This window comes from Acipenser ruthenus, chromosome 19, assembly GCF_902713425.1.
Source record: "Acipenser ruthenus chromosome 19, fAciRut3.2 maternal haplotype, whole genome shotgun sequence".
In the NCBI taxonomy this organism is placed as follows: Eukaryota; Metazoa; Chordata; class Actinopteri; order Acipenseriformes; family Acipenseridae; genus Acipenser; species Acipenser ruthenus.
The window spans coordinates 3,204,087-3,222,304 of record NC_081207.1 but is presented as its reverse complement, the minus strand read 5'-3'; the positions used below and the strand labels follow the sequence as shown (position 1 = coordinate 3,222,304).

The following is an 18,218-nucleotide window of genomic DNA, read 5'->3' as shown; positions in this document are numbered from 1 at the left end:
GTTGAAATGTTTCTAACAGAATTGTATCATTTTCATTTCGCATTATGTCCATTCCATGTTCCATGCATTACAGTTTGGCGCACATGCTCCTGCATTGTAATTACTTTGTGTAACACATATCTTTAAAGTTATAAAGAGCCAAAAGCTTCCTCAAGGAACATGATTAGAATTTTTTTTTTAAAAACTCAAAAGGAGCGATTTCCAGAGTCCTGAATGTTGCTGTAACACACCTAAGGTGTAACAGGCCTTCATACATTTCCATCTCTGTTCTGGGATTGCTTTGTCAGGTGTGGCACGATCCCAGTCTTCACTGGAAATCTGTGTTTGATAGCGTCCCTTTGCCTGTTGATTATGTTTGGACGCCCACGCTCACTGTGAAAAACGGGTGAGTCTCTTCCATACGTGACGGTTGTCTTTTGTCTCAGCATCGAGACAGTTATGATGGTACCTCACTAGGGGGTGAGTTATCTTTCTGGGCCTACCAATGCGCCCCAGCATGATGTAAGGGGTACTGCGACATTAAAAACAATACACTAACTGTCCAAAAACTGAAAGAAAATGTGATACGAAACCTTCAACGCTGGACAAGTAGGGCCTTTTTTTTTTTTTGGTTTTTATTTTTGGTCACGTGATGTCCCTACAGTTACAGTGGCTCCATTTCTTAATTAAACTTGTTGATTGTGAAACAAGATCACTTTTGTATTGTCTATGATTCTGTTTCATTGATAATGTAAAAGAAAAAAGGCAGTTTCTTATTTTTAATTCAAACCAAACACAAAAAGTGAGTTCAGTTAAATTGCCTTTCTCAGATTTAAAATCTTAATGACTTGTTGCAAAAATGTTATAACCTGTTTTGCAAATAATAGTTTCCTCTTAATTACGATTTAACTTCACTCGCTGTTTGCGTTTGGTTTGAATTAAAAATAAGGAGATGCTCAATCAAGTTATGGGAGAAAAAAAATAAAGTGAACTTGTTTCACAATCAACAGTTTTCCAAAAGGTTGATTGAACAGAATCGGCTCAAAAAAAGGGACAGAACATGACTAAAAATAAAAACTGAAAACAAGGAGCCCTATGGACTAGACACACCTGGGGAGCGATGCACTGTGAACTTTGTAGCAATTTTTTTTTTTGCTTTTGTGCCACAAATGCTTGAAAGAAAAAAAAAACAAAACAAATACATTTGTGTTAATATGTTTTTTTTTTTTTTTATCCCCTCAGACTCAAAATGGAGAAGCAGTCTGAGACTTCCCACCTGCTGGTCTACAGTAACGGCACCGTTATGTACAACTACTTGTTGTGGGTGACTGTCGGCTGTGATGTAAACCTTTACAAATACCCCTTCGCTTCAGATTTTTGTGCTATTTTCTTGACTGGCTGGACTGAGGATGGTGGGTCCTTAAGCTTCTTCTGTGAACTGGTTCTCTCTGTGGTTGGTCTGGGTTTATCTAAGGGATGAACAACGATAAGTGTTGAATCACTGCATAGTGGCCCACTTCGCGGTGTTTATCCCACTGATAACAATTATAATTCAGCTCAAGATAAGACTACGGTTTATGAACCATAAAATGAAATACACAATTAAATTTAAAAAAAAAATGATATTGGTGAACTCGCTGAAAGTTGCCAAATGTGCTTTTCCAAGGGTGTGGCGTAGAACTAGACATTATGAATGCTAGTATAACCGTGATGGGGAAAGACAGAGGAAACTGGGTCACTGAGTCAGCTGAAATGGAGGGAAAAGATGGGCACACTATACTGAAGGTAGATTGTTTTCAATATTTCAAAAAAGAATGCGAGATAATGCTGCTAATGTATTTATTTTTTAAACTGAAAAGCTGTGTAGCTGTAGTGTTGTACCTCCTGTGTGACCATGTGTATTGGGTCTACCTGGTAGGTAAACATTCGTTCACAGATCTACAAGGTTCTGGTCTCCTTGATCATTCCTAGCATCATGATCATCCTGGCCGATGTGGTGGGCTTTGCCTTGCCGATACTGGACGGGGAGCGTGTCTCCTACAAAGTGACTCTGGTCTTGGGATTCGTCATGTTCCTGCTCATCCTCACTGACATACTGCCTGGGTCGCCCAAATGCGTTCCTCTCCTCAGTGAGTTCCTGAGACAGTTTCTTAAATTAAGGCAGAGTATGCACCCACTTGCGTGATTTTATGCACCCTCACTCCAAACTGGATCTGTAGCCTCGACAATCTCACAGTCGTGGCCTTAGTTATTTAAAATTTTACTCGATTCATTAACTAAAGTTTGTTATTCTTGTTTCTTGGTAATAATGAAACTCCAGAGTTCAATTATTTGGACGACGGAGTTCCATTATTGCCGAGGAACACGCCAAAGCAATGCAGTTATCCGATTACACTGCAATGTTTTAAAGTCACTTATTTGTTTTCTTTATTTGTCCTCTGCTTGTCTGAAATAATCATTGCAGTCCCCTGAAAGAGAACTTTTTCAAAGCAGGACTTTCATCAGTGGTTTTAGTACAGGCGTTGTTAATTAGTGTCATCTCTGAGCTGCACTGTATTTGCCTTCTGTTATTGAATAATAACAAAACAGCTGACTTCTTGTATGTACAGTTGTACAAATTAACTCATACTCAATCATAAGGTTTTCAGTGGGGCCATTTTTGGTAACACCAAAACCAGTAACACTAATATAAACCCTGTTAAGGCATACCAACATTTTTGCTGTGTGTCTTCAATGTCTATCACCCAATATCCATCAATGGGGTAGCCAATGTGGTTTTCTTCATTTGCTTACAGGCCAGCACTTCACAATCACACTGATTTTCCTGTTGTTGAGTTTGATTGAGACCGTGCTGGTAACTTACCTGGCTGCAGCAGGGACCCCCTCTCTCTGTCCCCCCTGGAAGAAGGGGAGAGAGGCCAAGCAGCATCCTGAAAAGGAGGCAGGAGAACGACAGCATGACAAAGGACAGAACGGTAAAGTTTATATTAAGTTTACTGTAGAGCCTTTTTAACAAGCTGTAACAAATACTACAATCTCAAGAAATGACACGCAGCACTTATGGATCAGCAACAATATTCCAGGGTGTTTTGTGTCTGGTGTTTTAGTTTCAATTCTTTTTTTTAATTTTTTTGATAAGGTGTTGCTCCTGAACTGCTCTCTGACACGGTCTCCCCGGGCCTCGGTGCCAAACCTCTGCAAAGAATAATCCGTTTCATCAGTTATATGGAAGACCAAGAACAAGACGCAGAAAAGAAGAAAAGTTTTGCTGCAAAGGTGGACAAAGTCTGCTTTACGCTGTACATGCTCGTCCTGATGATTTATTCAGCAGTTATGCTTTATATGTTCCTGGGAAACCAATGTTCAGTTAACCACTTGATTTTTTAGTGTATGGCATTCCCTGGGAATTCAGTGTAAAGAACTGGGTTTCCTTCTCAGAGTCTGCGTGATCCTCTGGGTGAGATGTAGAGCTATATGCTTGTATTGAGTAGTTTAGATTGTTACAGAAAAAAATACTTTCGCTGCCTTTTGTTGAAGCCTTATGTGTACTTTGGACAACTGAAAATATTGTTTTAAACATTATACTGATGTTTTATTCCCTCTACACCAATCAACTTCAAAATGCACCACCAGTGAAAAAAACTTGTTCAAAAAAGATATTGAAGAAAACAACATTGTTGTTAAAAAGACCATTCCGAGCACACAGATGGAAACCACGAAAATCCAACACAGTTACATATGTGAGCAGGAGGATGATGGGAAATGTAGTTCTGAGCAGTCCATGCGGGTACATGGGAAGCCATCTTGAGGCAGGGAATGCAATTTAAAAGTTTAAAAAAGTGGTCAAAATGTAAAAAAAAATAAATAAATAATTAAAACAACACACAGACCTTACGTAAACAGTTGTAGCAACACATGGGAACATGTAACACAGTAAAATAAAAAGGTCCTTATGTACCCTTTTAGTAATATTTATTAATGTATTTATTTATTTGCAACCTATACAGATTGATGTTAATGTGTGCACTTTCGTGTTTCTTTTCCTACATACTGAACTGAGTAAAGTCAGAAGTCAAATTTGGGTCTTTCTGTCTGTTTAATGTTGAAAATATGAAATAAACTGCAATTGTGTTTACAAAGAAATCTGAAACAAGTGTGCGCTCTATGGGACAGCACAAAAAGATGTCTTTAAGGTCTAAAGTGAACGATTCACAAGAAACATTGTGCAATATATTTGTTTAATGTTTAACAATAATTAATTTACAAAAGTAAATCCTGAGCGTCTCTTAAGCGAGGCGGAGGCAGTGTGGGCCAGGCCGAGCAGGGCAGTCGATCAGTCGCAGGCTGGGGCTTATGCTGATGTATCAAACAGTCTCTCAATCATTTCTTCCACTTGCTCTGGTCTGTATTTGTGATACTTTTCTGGGTTCTTAGTAAATGAGATGTTGGTATATCTGTGGGGGAGAACAAAAGACTGTTCAGGTCCCTTTTCCAGTCAGACTTGAGCACTGTGATAAAATAAGTAAACAAAGGTGTTTAAGACAAAATTAAAATGGCTTGTTTAGACAAATTGTTGTTTTGGTTACTTATCCCCTCCCCCCAAAGCTTCACTTTATACACCTACATGTAATGTTCTTATGTTAAATAAAAGTTAGTGCTAAAAATTGGTTGTCTCTGTATCATTAATATATTATTCTGTCAACCCCACCCCCACATACAGTACTTCAATTGGCCTAAAACTCTCTGAAGTGTGTTAACTTAAAGTGAAGTAACAAAATGTTTGTGCACACATTATGTATCATTGTACATTTCTGCGGTTTGTTTTGAACTGAAATAATGACAGTGATGTCCTGGATTCAGCGGGTGCACATACCTCTGCAGAAAGGCCCTGTACGCCTGCGTTATCATCCTCTTCTGCGCCTGGCGGATGGCATCTCTCTGGTCTTTATCAGGGATGGCCCACACCTTCTGGATTTTACACAGCTCCTCCAAACCATCGTTAAAACCCTGCAAACCGCAACATGACACTGAACTTGTAACTGCACTGTGATCCCAGCTTAAACCTTTCAGCACTGCAGGATTGTTCTGAGCAAACTGAATTTTCCAACACAAATAAGAAGTGCACTCTGGCAGGTGAGCAACGCTTTTGGGTCTTTAGGCAGGTTAACAGAAGTGCATGGCAGCCTTAAACTTCTTCTCTGGCGAGTTATTTGGACATTTCTTTTAAATGCGGAATACAAGCAGAGCCCCCCATACTAGCCCATGCAGTGCCCTCTATACATATATAAAACTGCTTATCATACCTTAAATTTGTCTTTAATCATCTGTCGTTCCTTATCTTTTAACTGAAAAAGAAGATATGAATTATTGTTGGTCACAGATAAAGCTGCTTCTCCAGCCCAGCCAGCAGCAGGTTTACTAAGTGCATATGCAATGGCAGGATGAATCTAAGAGGTTCTTCAGAGAAAACATGGCCAGGCTTGCGAGCACTCCTGAGCTTTGTGCATTAGCGATAGAGAGCATTTGACACTGCACTGCCCCCTAGTGTACACCAGGCTAGTTCAGACAGAGAAACAATGTAATTTATATACATATATGTATACATATTTTATCGATGAGCACATAATAAATCTAAGAATGTCAACGAGATGATTTCTGATTTCAATGACATCAAGTATTAAAGTGTGATTGCTTACCTTGGCCCCAGGTTGGAAGGCAGGCATGTTTCGATCTGTAATATATTCTGTCACCTTTAGCCAGCTGCAATAATGCAAAGCAAGTCAACAGAGGTTTAAGGGATGTTCGCTTTAGAAATTGGTTTGTTTAAAATCTTACCTGGCAATAATACTCGCTTCTCGAACTAACTTACAGGCAGAGTGCTGCTTTTATTAAAACCCTAATAAAACCACCATGTCTTGAGAGTAATGCAAATAATGGACATGCTTTTCTTTTCTCAGGCCAAAGCGACCTCTTTGAGTCAGACTGCCACATTTCACAACATCGTCAATTTGGAGATACAGATTTTTTAATCAGTGGGGGTTGACAAAAGCTAATGTAAAAGTAGCAACTTCCAGATGTTATCTAACAAATATACCTTTGTGGCAGATGTAGCAGTCTATAGCTATGGCCAAAAGTTTTGCATCACCTAGAGTTTTAGGATTGAGACATAACTAAAAAATAAACGATATGAATATAATTTAGATCTTTTATTTTACCTAATGTAATCAAAGAAACAACAAAATGATATCACAAAAGTCTACCGGAAGCCATAATAGTAGTAAAGTATTTCATGTATGATTTTGAAAAGTCACATTTTTCAATTTGTCGTTAAGCATATGAAAAAACTACAAAGCCGTATGTAATTCAATATGTTAATGTAACATTATTCAGCAGGTGTCATTCAACTTGAAGCAAAATTTGTTAATTCTATAGGGTGATGCAAAACCTTTGGCCACAGCTGTACACTGACTGCCTTCATTCCCAGGGTTGCCATTTCCAGGCTGTCTGCCCCACAGCTTGCAGTTTAAAAGAGTGCTAACGAAGGGGAAGCTCACCTGCGCTGATAGGATTGGATCTGCTGCTCAATCAGCTCCCTGTACTGGGTCTCTGCCTTCCTTTGGGTCACAGACACCAGCTGGATCAGTTCAGACCTGGGGAGTCATGTGATACATAAGCAATCATGGTAAGACTACATGAAGTAGTTGTAGAGTGAGAAAACAAGCTGCCCCCTGTGGCTGGCTTGCCATGCTGAATTAGTTTACATCGACCCAAAGAGCTGCTTTTGAGCACATACTTCTCTAGAGACTTGAGGGTGTAGTTGTAGTTGTTGTGCAGGAAGATGGCACTCAGTGCGGTGTCTTCATACACTTTGGATTTGCTCAACAGGTTCAGCTGCAAGTTGCCCAGGACTTTGCCTTTAAAAGGAAGCAATACGGGGGGGTTAGGTGTTCTGCGTGCGTTTTGTAGACCTACAGTAATTGACATAGTGAATGTAGTGTGCATAAAAGCATTGTCCTTTCCTAAATGCAGTGCACGTTTTCAGTATCACACAAAAGCCATCACGCCCTTACTAAATCTGCTCTGAAATAACGTACTTCAATAATCTACTTAGTTAAAAAATTACTTCTGAGACCCCACCCAGGGGTGCAGAACTAATGGGAGTTTCTACACCTAGGGACGCGTTCTTTGGTCTATAAACCCTTCTTGGTTCAAGGTTAACTAGCCTCACTGTCTAATAACCATATCCGGTTCCTAGTTGTGAAGGTTATACTTACAGATGTATGTACTGAGGAGCCTCCTACTGAACTCAGAGCTGTAGCTGCTTGCTGATGAACTTGTTTCTGAAAACAGAAGTACGTTGGTAAAGGTGAAATTAAAATGTTTGCATGCACACAGACTGAATATCTTCAGCGTTTTTTTTTTCCCATATTAGACTCGACAAACATCAACTCAATTTCTGAATGTTTGCATACACTGGTTCAGTATGAATGGTTCCTGAGTTGTTCAAGTTAGTATACTAATAACAGCCATAGCTTGTACATCACTAAAATGCAAACACTGATCAACAAACTGAATCTCATGTAGAGCACCACACAACTTAACAGCACAAACACACACATCGCTGATATTTTCGCTCTCACTACAATCACTAATATTAAAAGATGAGTCAACATTAAAACGCCCAATGCATACATTTATGGCAACATTGCAGTCCATCAGGCGAAGGCATTAGAAATATCATTGAACAGCTTTACATTTCAAGCAGTCCAGCAGCTCAAGTAGCAAGCTGTAGAGACAGCTACTGACAATCCATGAAACACACACAATTGTAGGAACACTAAACAGTCACTACATTCAACTTTTTTTTTTTTTCTAAAAACATTTAAGTCAGGTCTAATATGCGCTACACTGATCTAAACCACACAGATTCAGTGATAGTACCGGTACATCTAAAGACCCTAAAAGGAGTAACAAAAATTGGTTACAGCTTTAAGAGACTTTTCTGCTTAAACTGCAGCTGTGATAGACGGTAGAGAAGGGAGACACGGTCCAGGTGTTTTCTGTGCTTACCTCGGGGGTCTAAGGGAATATTGTAAGTGTCCCCAAGAACTACAAGGTACGTGCAGAGCCAAGAGAAAGAGAGAGAAAGAGAAAGAGAGAGAGTAAGAGAGGCAAAGTGCACCAGGTTAGAGAATCTCATTAGTATAGAGTTAGCAGACCCAAGACAGACAGCTGGCAGGTGTAAGAGAAGCAGCACTGTTAAACCTTTGTTGGCTGCGGTTTTTGTACAGTATGCAAACATGTAACGAGCACATGAGGAGCCTTTATGAGTGAATGTGGCTTACAGGTTGAATGGGAAAAACAGGTCAAATAAAAACCTTGAAATCGGCTTGCCACGACAAAGGTGGGAATAAAGTGCGTTTGCTAAAGAGACTGCAGGACAGTAGCTTGGAGGTTTCAGCCATCAAAGGGTTAACCAAGTGGACGTGATGTAGCAGCATCAGCAGTTTGGAACCAGAGGTATGAAAGGAGCTGAAAGCGGTGATAGAAATTGAACAGCAGGGGGGAGGGACTGCTGAAGATATACACCATGGAGTCATGAGAGCTGGATGGTTCATATTCCTCCTTCTCTTTGCTTACAGGGTCGCCCTGCAGATTCACAACTGGGGCTTTAAACATTCAATAACATTGTGACCCTTGCAGCTGGCATCTCTAGACTGCGGTTTCCTCCAAATCAAACAGAAGCAATCAACGCAGTGTTCACAATTTCAGTAAGCGTGAAAAGAAAGCAGTGTAAATCTATTGAGCTTCCCTTTAGCAAAGACTTGAATCTATTTTGATGGCCTGAGGTGGACCTCTTTCTGTCAAATATGGTTGTAGTTTTAAGTGAAATTTAGCCCAATTTCCATCTGCAAATGAATCTAACCTGACTCACGTTGAACCGTCCCCAAATGAAAACTATTAGAGAATAATGGTCTTCACTTTTGATGCAGAGCAGTGAATACTCCTAGATTATCACTTGTGTGTCTATACCTGCAGTTCCTCATTCATTTGAAAAGTGTCATATGTCATTTTCATTCAAGAAGATTGTTTGAGTCATGAAGAATTCTAATCAGATTTGCAGCGGGATGCATTTGGGAAATTAGCCACAGCGTACTTTAAGTCTTATAAAATGATCAGAAATATGCCCAGGTATCTCTCTACACATCTGAATGGTAATGACTGCTCTGTGGTCTATGGTAAGGTATATTGCCAGTAGTTCCACACTGAACCACACCTACCTTGTGATGCCAGCATTGCCCCAGCCGTCTCCTGGAAATCCAACAACTGCTGGAGGAACAGGATAGCCTAGAAAACAAAAGCTTGTCAACACACACAAACTGCAGCACAACACAAGGCTTTATTTGTGTTGATTTAAATGTCTGTGGTATTAAACTAATATTGAAGCAAGTATTTGATTTTTAAAATTCTTTTTTTCAGCACGCTTGTCAATTTAAATTAAAAGGACGAGTACTCACATTGCTAGTCAGTTCATGAACTGTCCCATCCTTGGGCATGTTGTACTCTTTGTCTGGATCATTCTGTTCAAACACAAGCACAGTATCACATTTTGAGCCACCAATTTTGCTACACAGGCAGATATCCGAGGACTACTATCAATTAAAAACCAAACTCTATGCAAAGCCCTCCGTGGAGAGTGGATTTAAAACCCAGTCTCAAAAATAACTGGCTTCTATTGAGTCATTTTATTCATGTCCTTCTAATTGCAAAATAATTGGCCCTTGTGCATACTAGTGAGAGGTGCTATAATCAAGATGTGCTTGATTTTAAATGGTTGAAATGGTCATTTTGAACAGAAGAGGAGGTAATTTTATCCCATTTCTGTACCACAAGCACTGCCATTATCCAGTCTCCCTCTGAGATCCAATCACAGTCTGATTATGAAGCACAGTACACGTCAAACTAGTTATTAAGTGAAACAGGAAATCCCTTTTCCAAGACGAGGTCTGAATAGTTTACTGACAGAACTTCTTAAGCACACTATAAAAAACTGTCATCACTTGGTCAGCACAAGCATGCCACCCCCCACTACATCCCCGTATGAAAGGTCTTCCAAATGGGATCAATCTTGTACCTTGATGCTGTCAGCAAATTCCTCCAGTGCTTTGGCTCCTATGGTTTCCATGGATGTTATCAGGGAGGGCAGCTTGTTCTTTGTGCTGGCAGCTGTGCCCTAAATAAACACACACACACACAGGGACGGTTAAGGAAGAGGTGGCCAATGCTGGACCTGGAGAGCCACGGGGTCTTCTAGTTTTTGTTCCACCCGAGTTTTTAATTACTTAAACAAACCAATTATTTTGTTAATTGGTCAACACAATTCTTCCAGGTCTTTAACCATTGATGACTGAAAGATACCCAGAAGACCTGCAGGATTGTGGATCTCCAAGACCAGGGTTGGCCACCCCTGGGTTAAAGTATTAAAATAAAAAGATCAAGACTCAAAGTCTTTCTTAACGTCTTCAGTCAAGACAGAAACCAAGAGCATGCAAAAAAATATTCATTGCTCTGGCCTAGACTTCCTGCTGCAGTAGTGTTGCTATATTCCCTGTAAAGCTGGAGACACTTACTACCATCATGGAAAGCATGTTTAGCAGTCCTATAATACAGGAGCGTTTGCAATAAACTCTATTTTAGGAGACTGCACTTGTTAGGATGGGCTAATGAGATATTTCCAGCAAACAACAACTGTTGACCTAAAAAAAAATTCAATACCGAATCATGGATTTCATAACTTGGATAACATGTTTAGCAATTCAATTAAAAGTGGGTTACTTTAAGAAAAGACCATAGGTAAACGGTAGTTAGGCAGGACTCACGGTGCCCTCCTGTGGCAGCAGCCGTGTATTGCAGAGATCTGCAGCCCCAGTACTGTACCTGCAGGACCTGGTCGAACTCAGGCTTGGTCTGCTTCAGGTGCTTGAGGATGGGGAATATGGTGAGCACAGCAGAGTAGTCATGCCGCATGATGGCTCGACGGGCTGCCGACACAATGTTGTCTCCTTCCAGCATCAGATTGTCCAGGGCCTCCTGTTTCACAGCAAACAATCAATCATTAGCAGAACACACAGAGACCTGTAAATGTGCAATGCCCCATACAATTTGTTATTTAATATTTCAAATAGTAAGTAATGCCTTAAAAACACTTGTTGAGAATTGTTTAGCCTGGAAGACATTCCCAGTATAACAAAAATGCAACATGGAAAAAAGGGTTCCTATTAATGATTTATATTATTATATAACCTGCTACTGCTGCAAGTGGTAGCAGGACACCCATGGAGCATGTGTCTAAAACGGATTTGAATGTTATATTTTTGATATTGCAGGTCAGTGCATGAAAACTATAATAATAATAATAATAATAATAATAATAATAATAATAATTGCCGTTTAGGCACATGTCCCAGTTGTAGCGTTACTGCAGTCATTGCTCTGACCTGGATGAGCGAGTCGAAGGTCTTCTTCTGGTGGTGCTCGGGGATGATGTCAGTGAGCAGCTGGTACTCACTCTGCGCCAGCTTCACAAAGGCACTGATACAGTGGATGTAGGAGTCAATCTCGATATCCAGCACGTCATCCTTACCTGTGGGGTACACTGCCCTGGTCAGCACAACCTTGCTCTCCTGTGATTAAACTTTCTATCCCTGGTTCTCTACAGTATAACTCGCAGGGCTTACTCTACTGCGCAACTTTAGTCAAACCACCGAAACTGTGCTTGCTGGATGATATGTGTAAAATGACTTGGGTTTTATTTAAGGTTGTATAAAATGTACTCTATGTGTAACCATACTGTATTACAAACAGCTCACATTAACTTTGTGTACACCCCTTTTTTTTGCATTAAAAATGTGAAATAAATACTAAATTTTAAACACAGGTCAGTATCTTATTTATTTATTTTTATAAATCTGTATATTTTAATATAAGGATTCAAAGTTCTATTACACAAATGTTCATTCATATTAGTATGACCTCTTATGATTTTCACTACCGATATCTTACTTTCAGCTAAATCTACCTAAAAAGTTTGTTCCACTATAGAACACATATACATTGTGTTACTTCAGACCAAAACCTGGCATCATAAACTTCATTTGAAGGAGTGATAGGCCTTTGGAGGGTGTGGGGGGGGAGGGGGTGGGGGTGGGGGGGGGGGTAGTTTAGAAATGAAAAGGTTAAAAGGCATTTGGAAAGTGCTGTCCTCTGGAAGAAGTTAAAAAATAAATAAATAAAAAGGGTTTGTATAAGAGGGGTTAGACAGTCGACAATAAAATGTCCCAGCCCCTAACCCTAAGCTAAGCAAAGTAGGCATCTAAGCCCTCAAATACATGGTTTCTCTATGTACTGGTAACCCTAGTGCCCTGTACTTACCCGCAGCAGCCCCGTGCCTCTCATTCAGGGCGTCGGAGAGGTGTTTAACCCTCAGGTCGTGATCGTGACCTAGTTGAGTGCCAGAGCAGTGGAGACAGATTGGAAGGGTTTATCCTTAGGCAACTGCTGAGGCAAACTGGCAGGCCTGAGACTTCCTACAGACAGACAATGACCCGCGGGCACCCAGCTGGGAAGAAGTGGGGGCTTTGTACACAGGTGTGTGTTCATGATGGCATGTGTGCTTACACATGCATAGGAATGTAAGCACATGTTTATGAAAGGGGTGTGTGTGTAAAGTGTACATGTTGTGCTGCATTTGATAGGTGACAGATACAGAGGAAACAGCAATGGCAGTCACAGGAGCTTCTGATTTCCAATGCAAGATGTAAAAGTGCTTGAAGCAGCCACAATTGTAGCGACCATTTTCTTCTTTTGGCGACTGTAAATATTATTTACTTTGGGTTGTATTTTTTTTTAATTATTATTAAAATACCTTTGGACCCGTGTTAAAAATAATACAGCTTTTTAGTGCCTACATTACAGCCGCATCTGTCCATACAAATGTACATATTTTTGGATCAAGCTTATTGCAGTTTTAGATTGAAAATGCAATCTATCTACTTATCCTTGTTAAAAGACTACACAGCTATGCCTGTCCTGGTGGACCGACACTACAATTCAAAGAAAGAGAGGCTTTGGTAACATCCAAAGATAATCTACATCAGGATTTCTTCTGACTAGATACATGCTGCACCATATACACTGGGTGCATAAGACCCCCCCCGGGTCTGCATAATACCAGAGTTTCTGAATCGTTGTAAGTTCCCTAAGCTCCTGTGAGGCCCTAGTGGCTGACTGTCACACATCGCTTGCTGGAGGTGTGACAAAAAGCCCCTCTGCACAAGACACACACCAGAGCGTTTGGTAAACACTGCACCGAAAGATGAGAACGCATTACCTTCCATAGGCGTGAGGTTAGAGCCCCCCTTTTTCCCATCCAGCCCATGCTGAGAGTACTGTTTCAGGAGGTTCTGAGCCTTACGGATTGTGCCTGTTCCCACAGAACGAGAGGAGGGGAGAGATAGGGACAGCAAACAAGAAGGGAGACAGAAAGAGACAGAGCACCGGGGAGGAGGATAAGAGAGAGGAGACAAGATCTAGGAAGTGAGTGATACAGCACCACCACATCCCTCCACCACACCCACATTCAGCACTAGAGACCCGCGGCTTCAACTTGACAAACATTGACAGGCATGCACAGAACAATTTAAACCAAAAATAAACAAAAAATATAAAAAAAGGTTAATTAAAAAGATATAATTGCATCATTATCACACAACAAGCCTTTAGGTTTTAAAAAAAAAATGATACAGATGTTATACTCATCAAAATGCCCCTGACTTAAAAGTACTCACCAACTTTTTCAAAGGCAATTTAATATTGTCAATGGTAATTAGACTGTGCTACATTGCAATCTGAGTTATTCAGCGTTTCACTATGGGCTTAATGATTGTACACTGGAACATGTGACCTGCTTTACAACAATGTATTTTTAATAGCTGTGGTGAATCGAACACACCAAACAACACAATTAACATGTTCACACAATTTAAATGAGTAAGTTAGTAGAAACACACCCAGTTTTAAGCTGAACAGAGCATTCATACACTATTGTCCCTGGAAGGGCCTACCTTGATACAAGAGTGCATGTGGTTTTTATAAGCAGCGCTGCATGATGGCTGGTACCTACGCTAATATATTTATATTCATTAAAAAAGACAATGGAAAAAATGCAGTCAAACAAACACTGGCTTATGACGCAACCAAGCAAAATGAATTAACCATTAAAAACTGGTGAAAACAAAGCTGCAGGGCTAGTGAAAATAAGACGAACATAACGTACAAAGCAAACAATGCAGATGCTTGTCATTAAGGAATTGCAGTATGGTAAAGTGAACTAGCCTTCCATTATACAGAGTGTACCTGTAAGGCTTTAAATAAAAAGACTTAAGTACAAGTACAGTAAGTGCAGAAATGTGTTTAATTGCAAAAATATCTGTGGTTTTATTAACTTTATTCATAGCCTTCCATTCATGAAAGCATAATAAGCTGCAGACCTCAAAAACGTAATCTGGTCTCCTTGCACATTATATACAGAAATAGAAAGACCACCGATTGCTCTGTGTGTGTGTACTGCATGTATGCCTTGCTTCTAGCCCATGAAAGTGAATAGCTAATATTAATTATGAATGTTAAGTTGTCCCTGAACTTGAATCAGTTAAATATAAGCAAGGCACGAGAGCACACTGAAAAGGGTCTTTACCTGGGATGAAGACTGTCATTCATAAATGAAAAACAAAAAGGAAAATAAAAATCAACAAAATAAGGAAAACAGAATAGTTTAAGTAGTAAAATACTGCGGGGACACAAACCACATCACTTCTTTCTATGCAAGGATCTGTGGATTATTCTAATCAAAGCATGAAAACACTGACAACCAGAAGTATGGACGTGGCAGCCTTTTACAGTATTGAATACACATTTTAATAAGTAACTAACTTATGTGCAACCGATATCATAGCTGTTTCTTCCCAAGCGATCTGGAATTATGTTAAGAGAAAAAACCACGTAATGCACAGGAATTAATTATTTCCAGAAACTGACTTTACCGTTTTATGCCCAAGGAAAACAAAAAGGCCCAGAGGGACGTCTAGATTTGAAGTTCTGTGATTTACAGTCTAGGCTAACAACTTTATCTGCAAAAAACTGGACCCTGTTTTCTTAGTCTGGAGCCATGCAGACGGGAGTAAAGGGAAGGTGGTCAGCCCCGAGGGTGAGGAGGATTCTGGGAAGGCGGCCCCGGCACTGACCTGGTCTCTTGGGTGGTTTCTTGGTGGGCGTGTCTTTACGCTTGTTCTGCATGGCCGGGGAGTACAGCACCCCCGAGGAAGAGCTGCTCTTGCGGAAATGCTCCTTGAGGCTCTTCACTGAGCGGTCCAACTGACTGGAGCGGATCTGGAAGTACACGTTCATGAAATCTGTGGGCAGAAACACACCCGAGAGCTCATTGATGCACACTACTATGTCTTTGAAATAATGATGCAGTTTTAGGTACACTTTTCATAAACAGTACCAGTTATTTTTCTTTTCTTTTTTTTTTAAATGATGGATATTCATGCTAACCTGTCATCACCACACTTACTGCTGGGTTAGGGTTAGCCTCCCTGGAGCTGCCTGCTGCAATGGGCTCGAACGCTGACCCTCTACCTAATGATCCAGATGTTGGGGTCTGTCTGCGCTCCCATTTCAGAGTTCCCTTCTTCCTTCCTGCCTGCGCCTCCTCACACTCTAAACCTGAACCAGAATTAATGCAACCCTAAATCTTGCCTCTTTTTGCTTTGTGAATTCAAACTTGAACATTCCCCTATTTTCTCCCTAAAATAATTAAAATCATCCCATAAGTTTGATCTCATTCATACAATAATAAACTCATTTCAAAAGATAATTAGGAAAGGCTACATTAAATTGAGTGAGTGTCGGCTGTGCTAAACAGGCAGGTTTACCCTGGTTGCGGCCGTACTCCACCAGCCAGCCCGAGATGCAGATGATGTCCTGCAGGACCGTCTCTGGAAGGTGATCCAGGGTGACCTCCTCCTGGGTGTCCAGCTCGTCGTCCGCCCCAATCAGGTCCAGGATCAGAATGGGCGGCACCGGCTTGCTGTAGCGGGTCAGCAGGCTATGGAACTCCGCCTCCAGCAGCTCCTTGCCCTTCTCAAACCGGACTTTCTGGGGGAGAAAAAGGACAGCAGGTGTCAAGATGAGACCAACTACAGCTGAGAAACAAATTAACTCTGGAGATCCAAAGGTAGTCAGGCAGTCACATGACAAGAGAGGCTAGAAATTGTCCCGCGTGAGGGCTGTGCAATTCATGTATGAACCAGCCTTGTACATGACCGTGTGCATTTACCTTTTGCGAGGCAATGTAATTGCAATACAAGACAACAGGACCAGAGCGGACTTATATGAACATAAGAAAACAACAGAGGGAACTGGGTGACAGGCTAGAGTAACCAAGCAGTTGTTTCTCTTGTATTGTGTAAGTTTGTGTGCTCTTGAAATGCATGAATGATTTGCTGCTCTGTTCTGGTGATCCATGCAGGAAACACTGATAAGAACGTCACAGGGTCTCTCACCACTGTGTTGAGCTCTGGACTGTCAGGGTTGTTGTCCTGGAAGTACTCCACTGCCTTCTGGATTTTAGCAATACAAGCCAAGTATTCATCTAGCCGCCCTGAGGGACTGAAGCAAGACAAGGGACAATTTAAGAAAGAGCACCCCCCTCCAGTGTAGTCCAGTACCATTGTACATAAAGCTTGTTCTATGACTACATTTTCAAATTGTAAATCTTCCATAGGCCTTCCACATACAGTAGTACTGCCTTACCCCTCCTTGATGATTTTATCAGTGTCCTTGGCCACGTGGTAGTAGCTGATGACGTGGTCCATGCAGGACAGGGTCTTGTCCACATTGTCCTGCAGCCGCTGCAGGTTCTCTGTCTGCTTGTGGACCGGGATGATAGAGTTCTCCAGCTGCATTAATCTGCTTTCAAAGGAGGAGAGGATGGAAACCTGCATGGCAGACGAACAACACGACAGCGTGTCATTCAGACACCCTGGTTGTCAAGTACTTCAGTTTTACTTCCAGCCTCGATTTGGAAATGAAAAACATAACACAGACCTACAAGAACAATTCTACAAATCTATGTATTCAAGCAAATCCATTTGAAAATGTTATCCCATCTAGAAACTGACCATTATTTTATATTAACGTGAACAAATGAGCAGTGGGAATAGCAGTAGTGCTAATGAGAATCAGGGATTTGATTTGAAAGGGATATATATTTAAGTGTCTTTCTGCCTTGAATATAGTTTTATTACTGCATAAACGTAATGAATTGATAACTTCCGATTCAGTAAAATACAGAATCTAATCATATTGCAGCTTAGGAAGGCATACACAATGATGATTGTATTACGGTGAATGTCCATATAATAGATAAGCACAAGGCGCTTTGAAGTGTAACTGATTCTTACCATGCCCTTTGTTAACTGGTCGCTTTTCTCCAAGTTCTCTAGAATAAAAGAGAGAGTGTCCTGTTCCTGTGAGAAGAGAAGAGTCACACTCAGCAGGGATGGGAATAAGACTCCCATTGCATTGCAGTTTCACTCATTCCTGGTTTTACTATATGCAAAGGGAGTCGTATTTTTATCTCTGCTGTGTTATAAAATATCATTTTAGCAGGCTTTTACAATGTGTCAAACACACAGGCATTCTATAAATTCATATGGAATACTTTACAGAAATCAGTTGCAATATGTACACAAATAATAATAATAATAATAATAATAATAATAATAATAATAATAATAATAATAATAATAATAATAATAATAAACAGAGTGCGCCAATTCCTACCTAAATAAATACTTGACAGTTTACGAGATACAACCCATAACAAATAATCCATGGAAATCGTCGCCTCACTTTTTGTTAGATAATGTCATCGACACAAACCTGTTTGAGTTTCTCGTCGATTTCCTTTTTCCTCGCTGATGCATCTTGCGTAGGAATCATTTTGCCGAATGGTTCGGCTAGTGATCTATTTCAACTCGATTCTCTTTTTCTTATTATTATTTTAAACCTACATAGCAGCCAGCACTCCCCACAACAACGGGAATTCTGCTTCCTGACTGTCAACGGCTTCACTTCCTCCATCCAATTCCTATTGGCAATGACAACCACCCGGC

The 18,218-nt window shown here is 40.5% G+C and overlaps 2 protein-coding genes across 11 annotated transcripts; one reads left to right on the top strand and one right to left on the bottom strand.

The window, feature by feature from the left end:
• The first annotated feature begins 1,743 nt into the window (after positions 1-1,743).
• Positions 1,744-3,015, top strand: LOC117974056 (zinc-activated ligand-gated ion channel-like). The gene is made up of 2 exons (XM_058992356.1): positions 1,744-2,108; positions 2,775-3,015. The coding sequence occupies exons 1-2, from the start codon at positions 1,955-1,957 to the stop codon at positions 2,990-2,992; spliced, it is 372 nt and encodes a 123-aa protein (XP_058848339.1). The 5' UTR covers positions 1,744-1,954; the 3' UTR covers positions 2,993-3,015.
• A 1,185-nt stretch (positions 3,016-4,200) lies between these two features.
• LOC117424576 (exocyst complex component 7) lies at positions 4,201-18,211 on the bottom strand. 10 transcript variants are annotated; one of them, XM_034041038.3, is made up of 21 exons: positions 17,986-18,211; positions 17,505-17,570; positions 16,855-17,039; positions 16,605-16,710; positions 15,975-16,197; positions 15,282-15,449; positions 13,370-13,462; positions 12,412-12,480; positions 11,478-11,623; positions 10,918-11,070; positions 10,115-10,213; positions 9,498-9,560; positions 9,261-9,327; positions 8,050-8,088; positions 7,254-7,319; positions 6,773-6,893; positions 6,534-6,629; positions 5,676-5,739; positions 5,283-5,324; positions 4,853-4,986; positions 4,201-4,433 (listed from the first exon to the last, which is right to left on the bottom strand). In XM_034041038.3, the coding sequence occupies exons 1-21, from the start codon at positions 18,043-18,045 to the stop codon at positions 4,331-4,333; spliced, it is 2,163 nt and encodes a 720-aa protein (XP_033896929.1). In that variant the 5' UTR covers positions 18,046-18,211; the 3' UTR covers positions 4,201-4,330. The 10 variants fall into 10 exon arrangements, with proteins under 10 accessions (XP_033896929.1, XP_033896940.1, XP_033896931.1 ...); XM_058992354.1 differs by having other exon boundaries at positions 4,353-4,487; XM_034041049.3 differs by lacking the exons at positions 12,412-12,480; positions 13,370-13,462 and adding an exon at positions 14,735-14,746.
• Between the last annotated feature and the right edge of the window lie 7 nt (positions 18,212-18,218).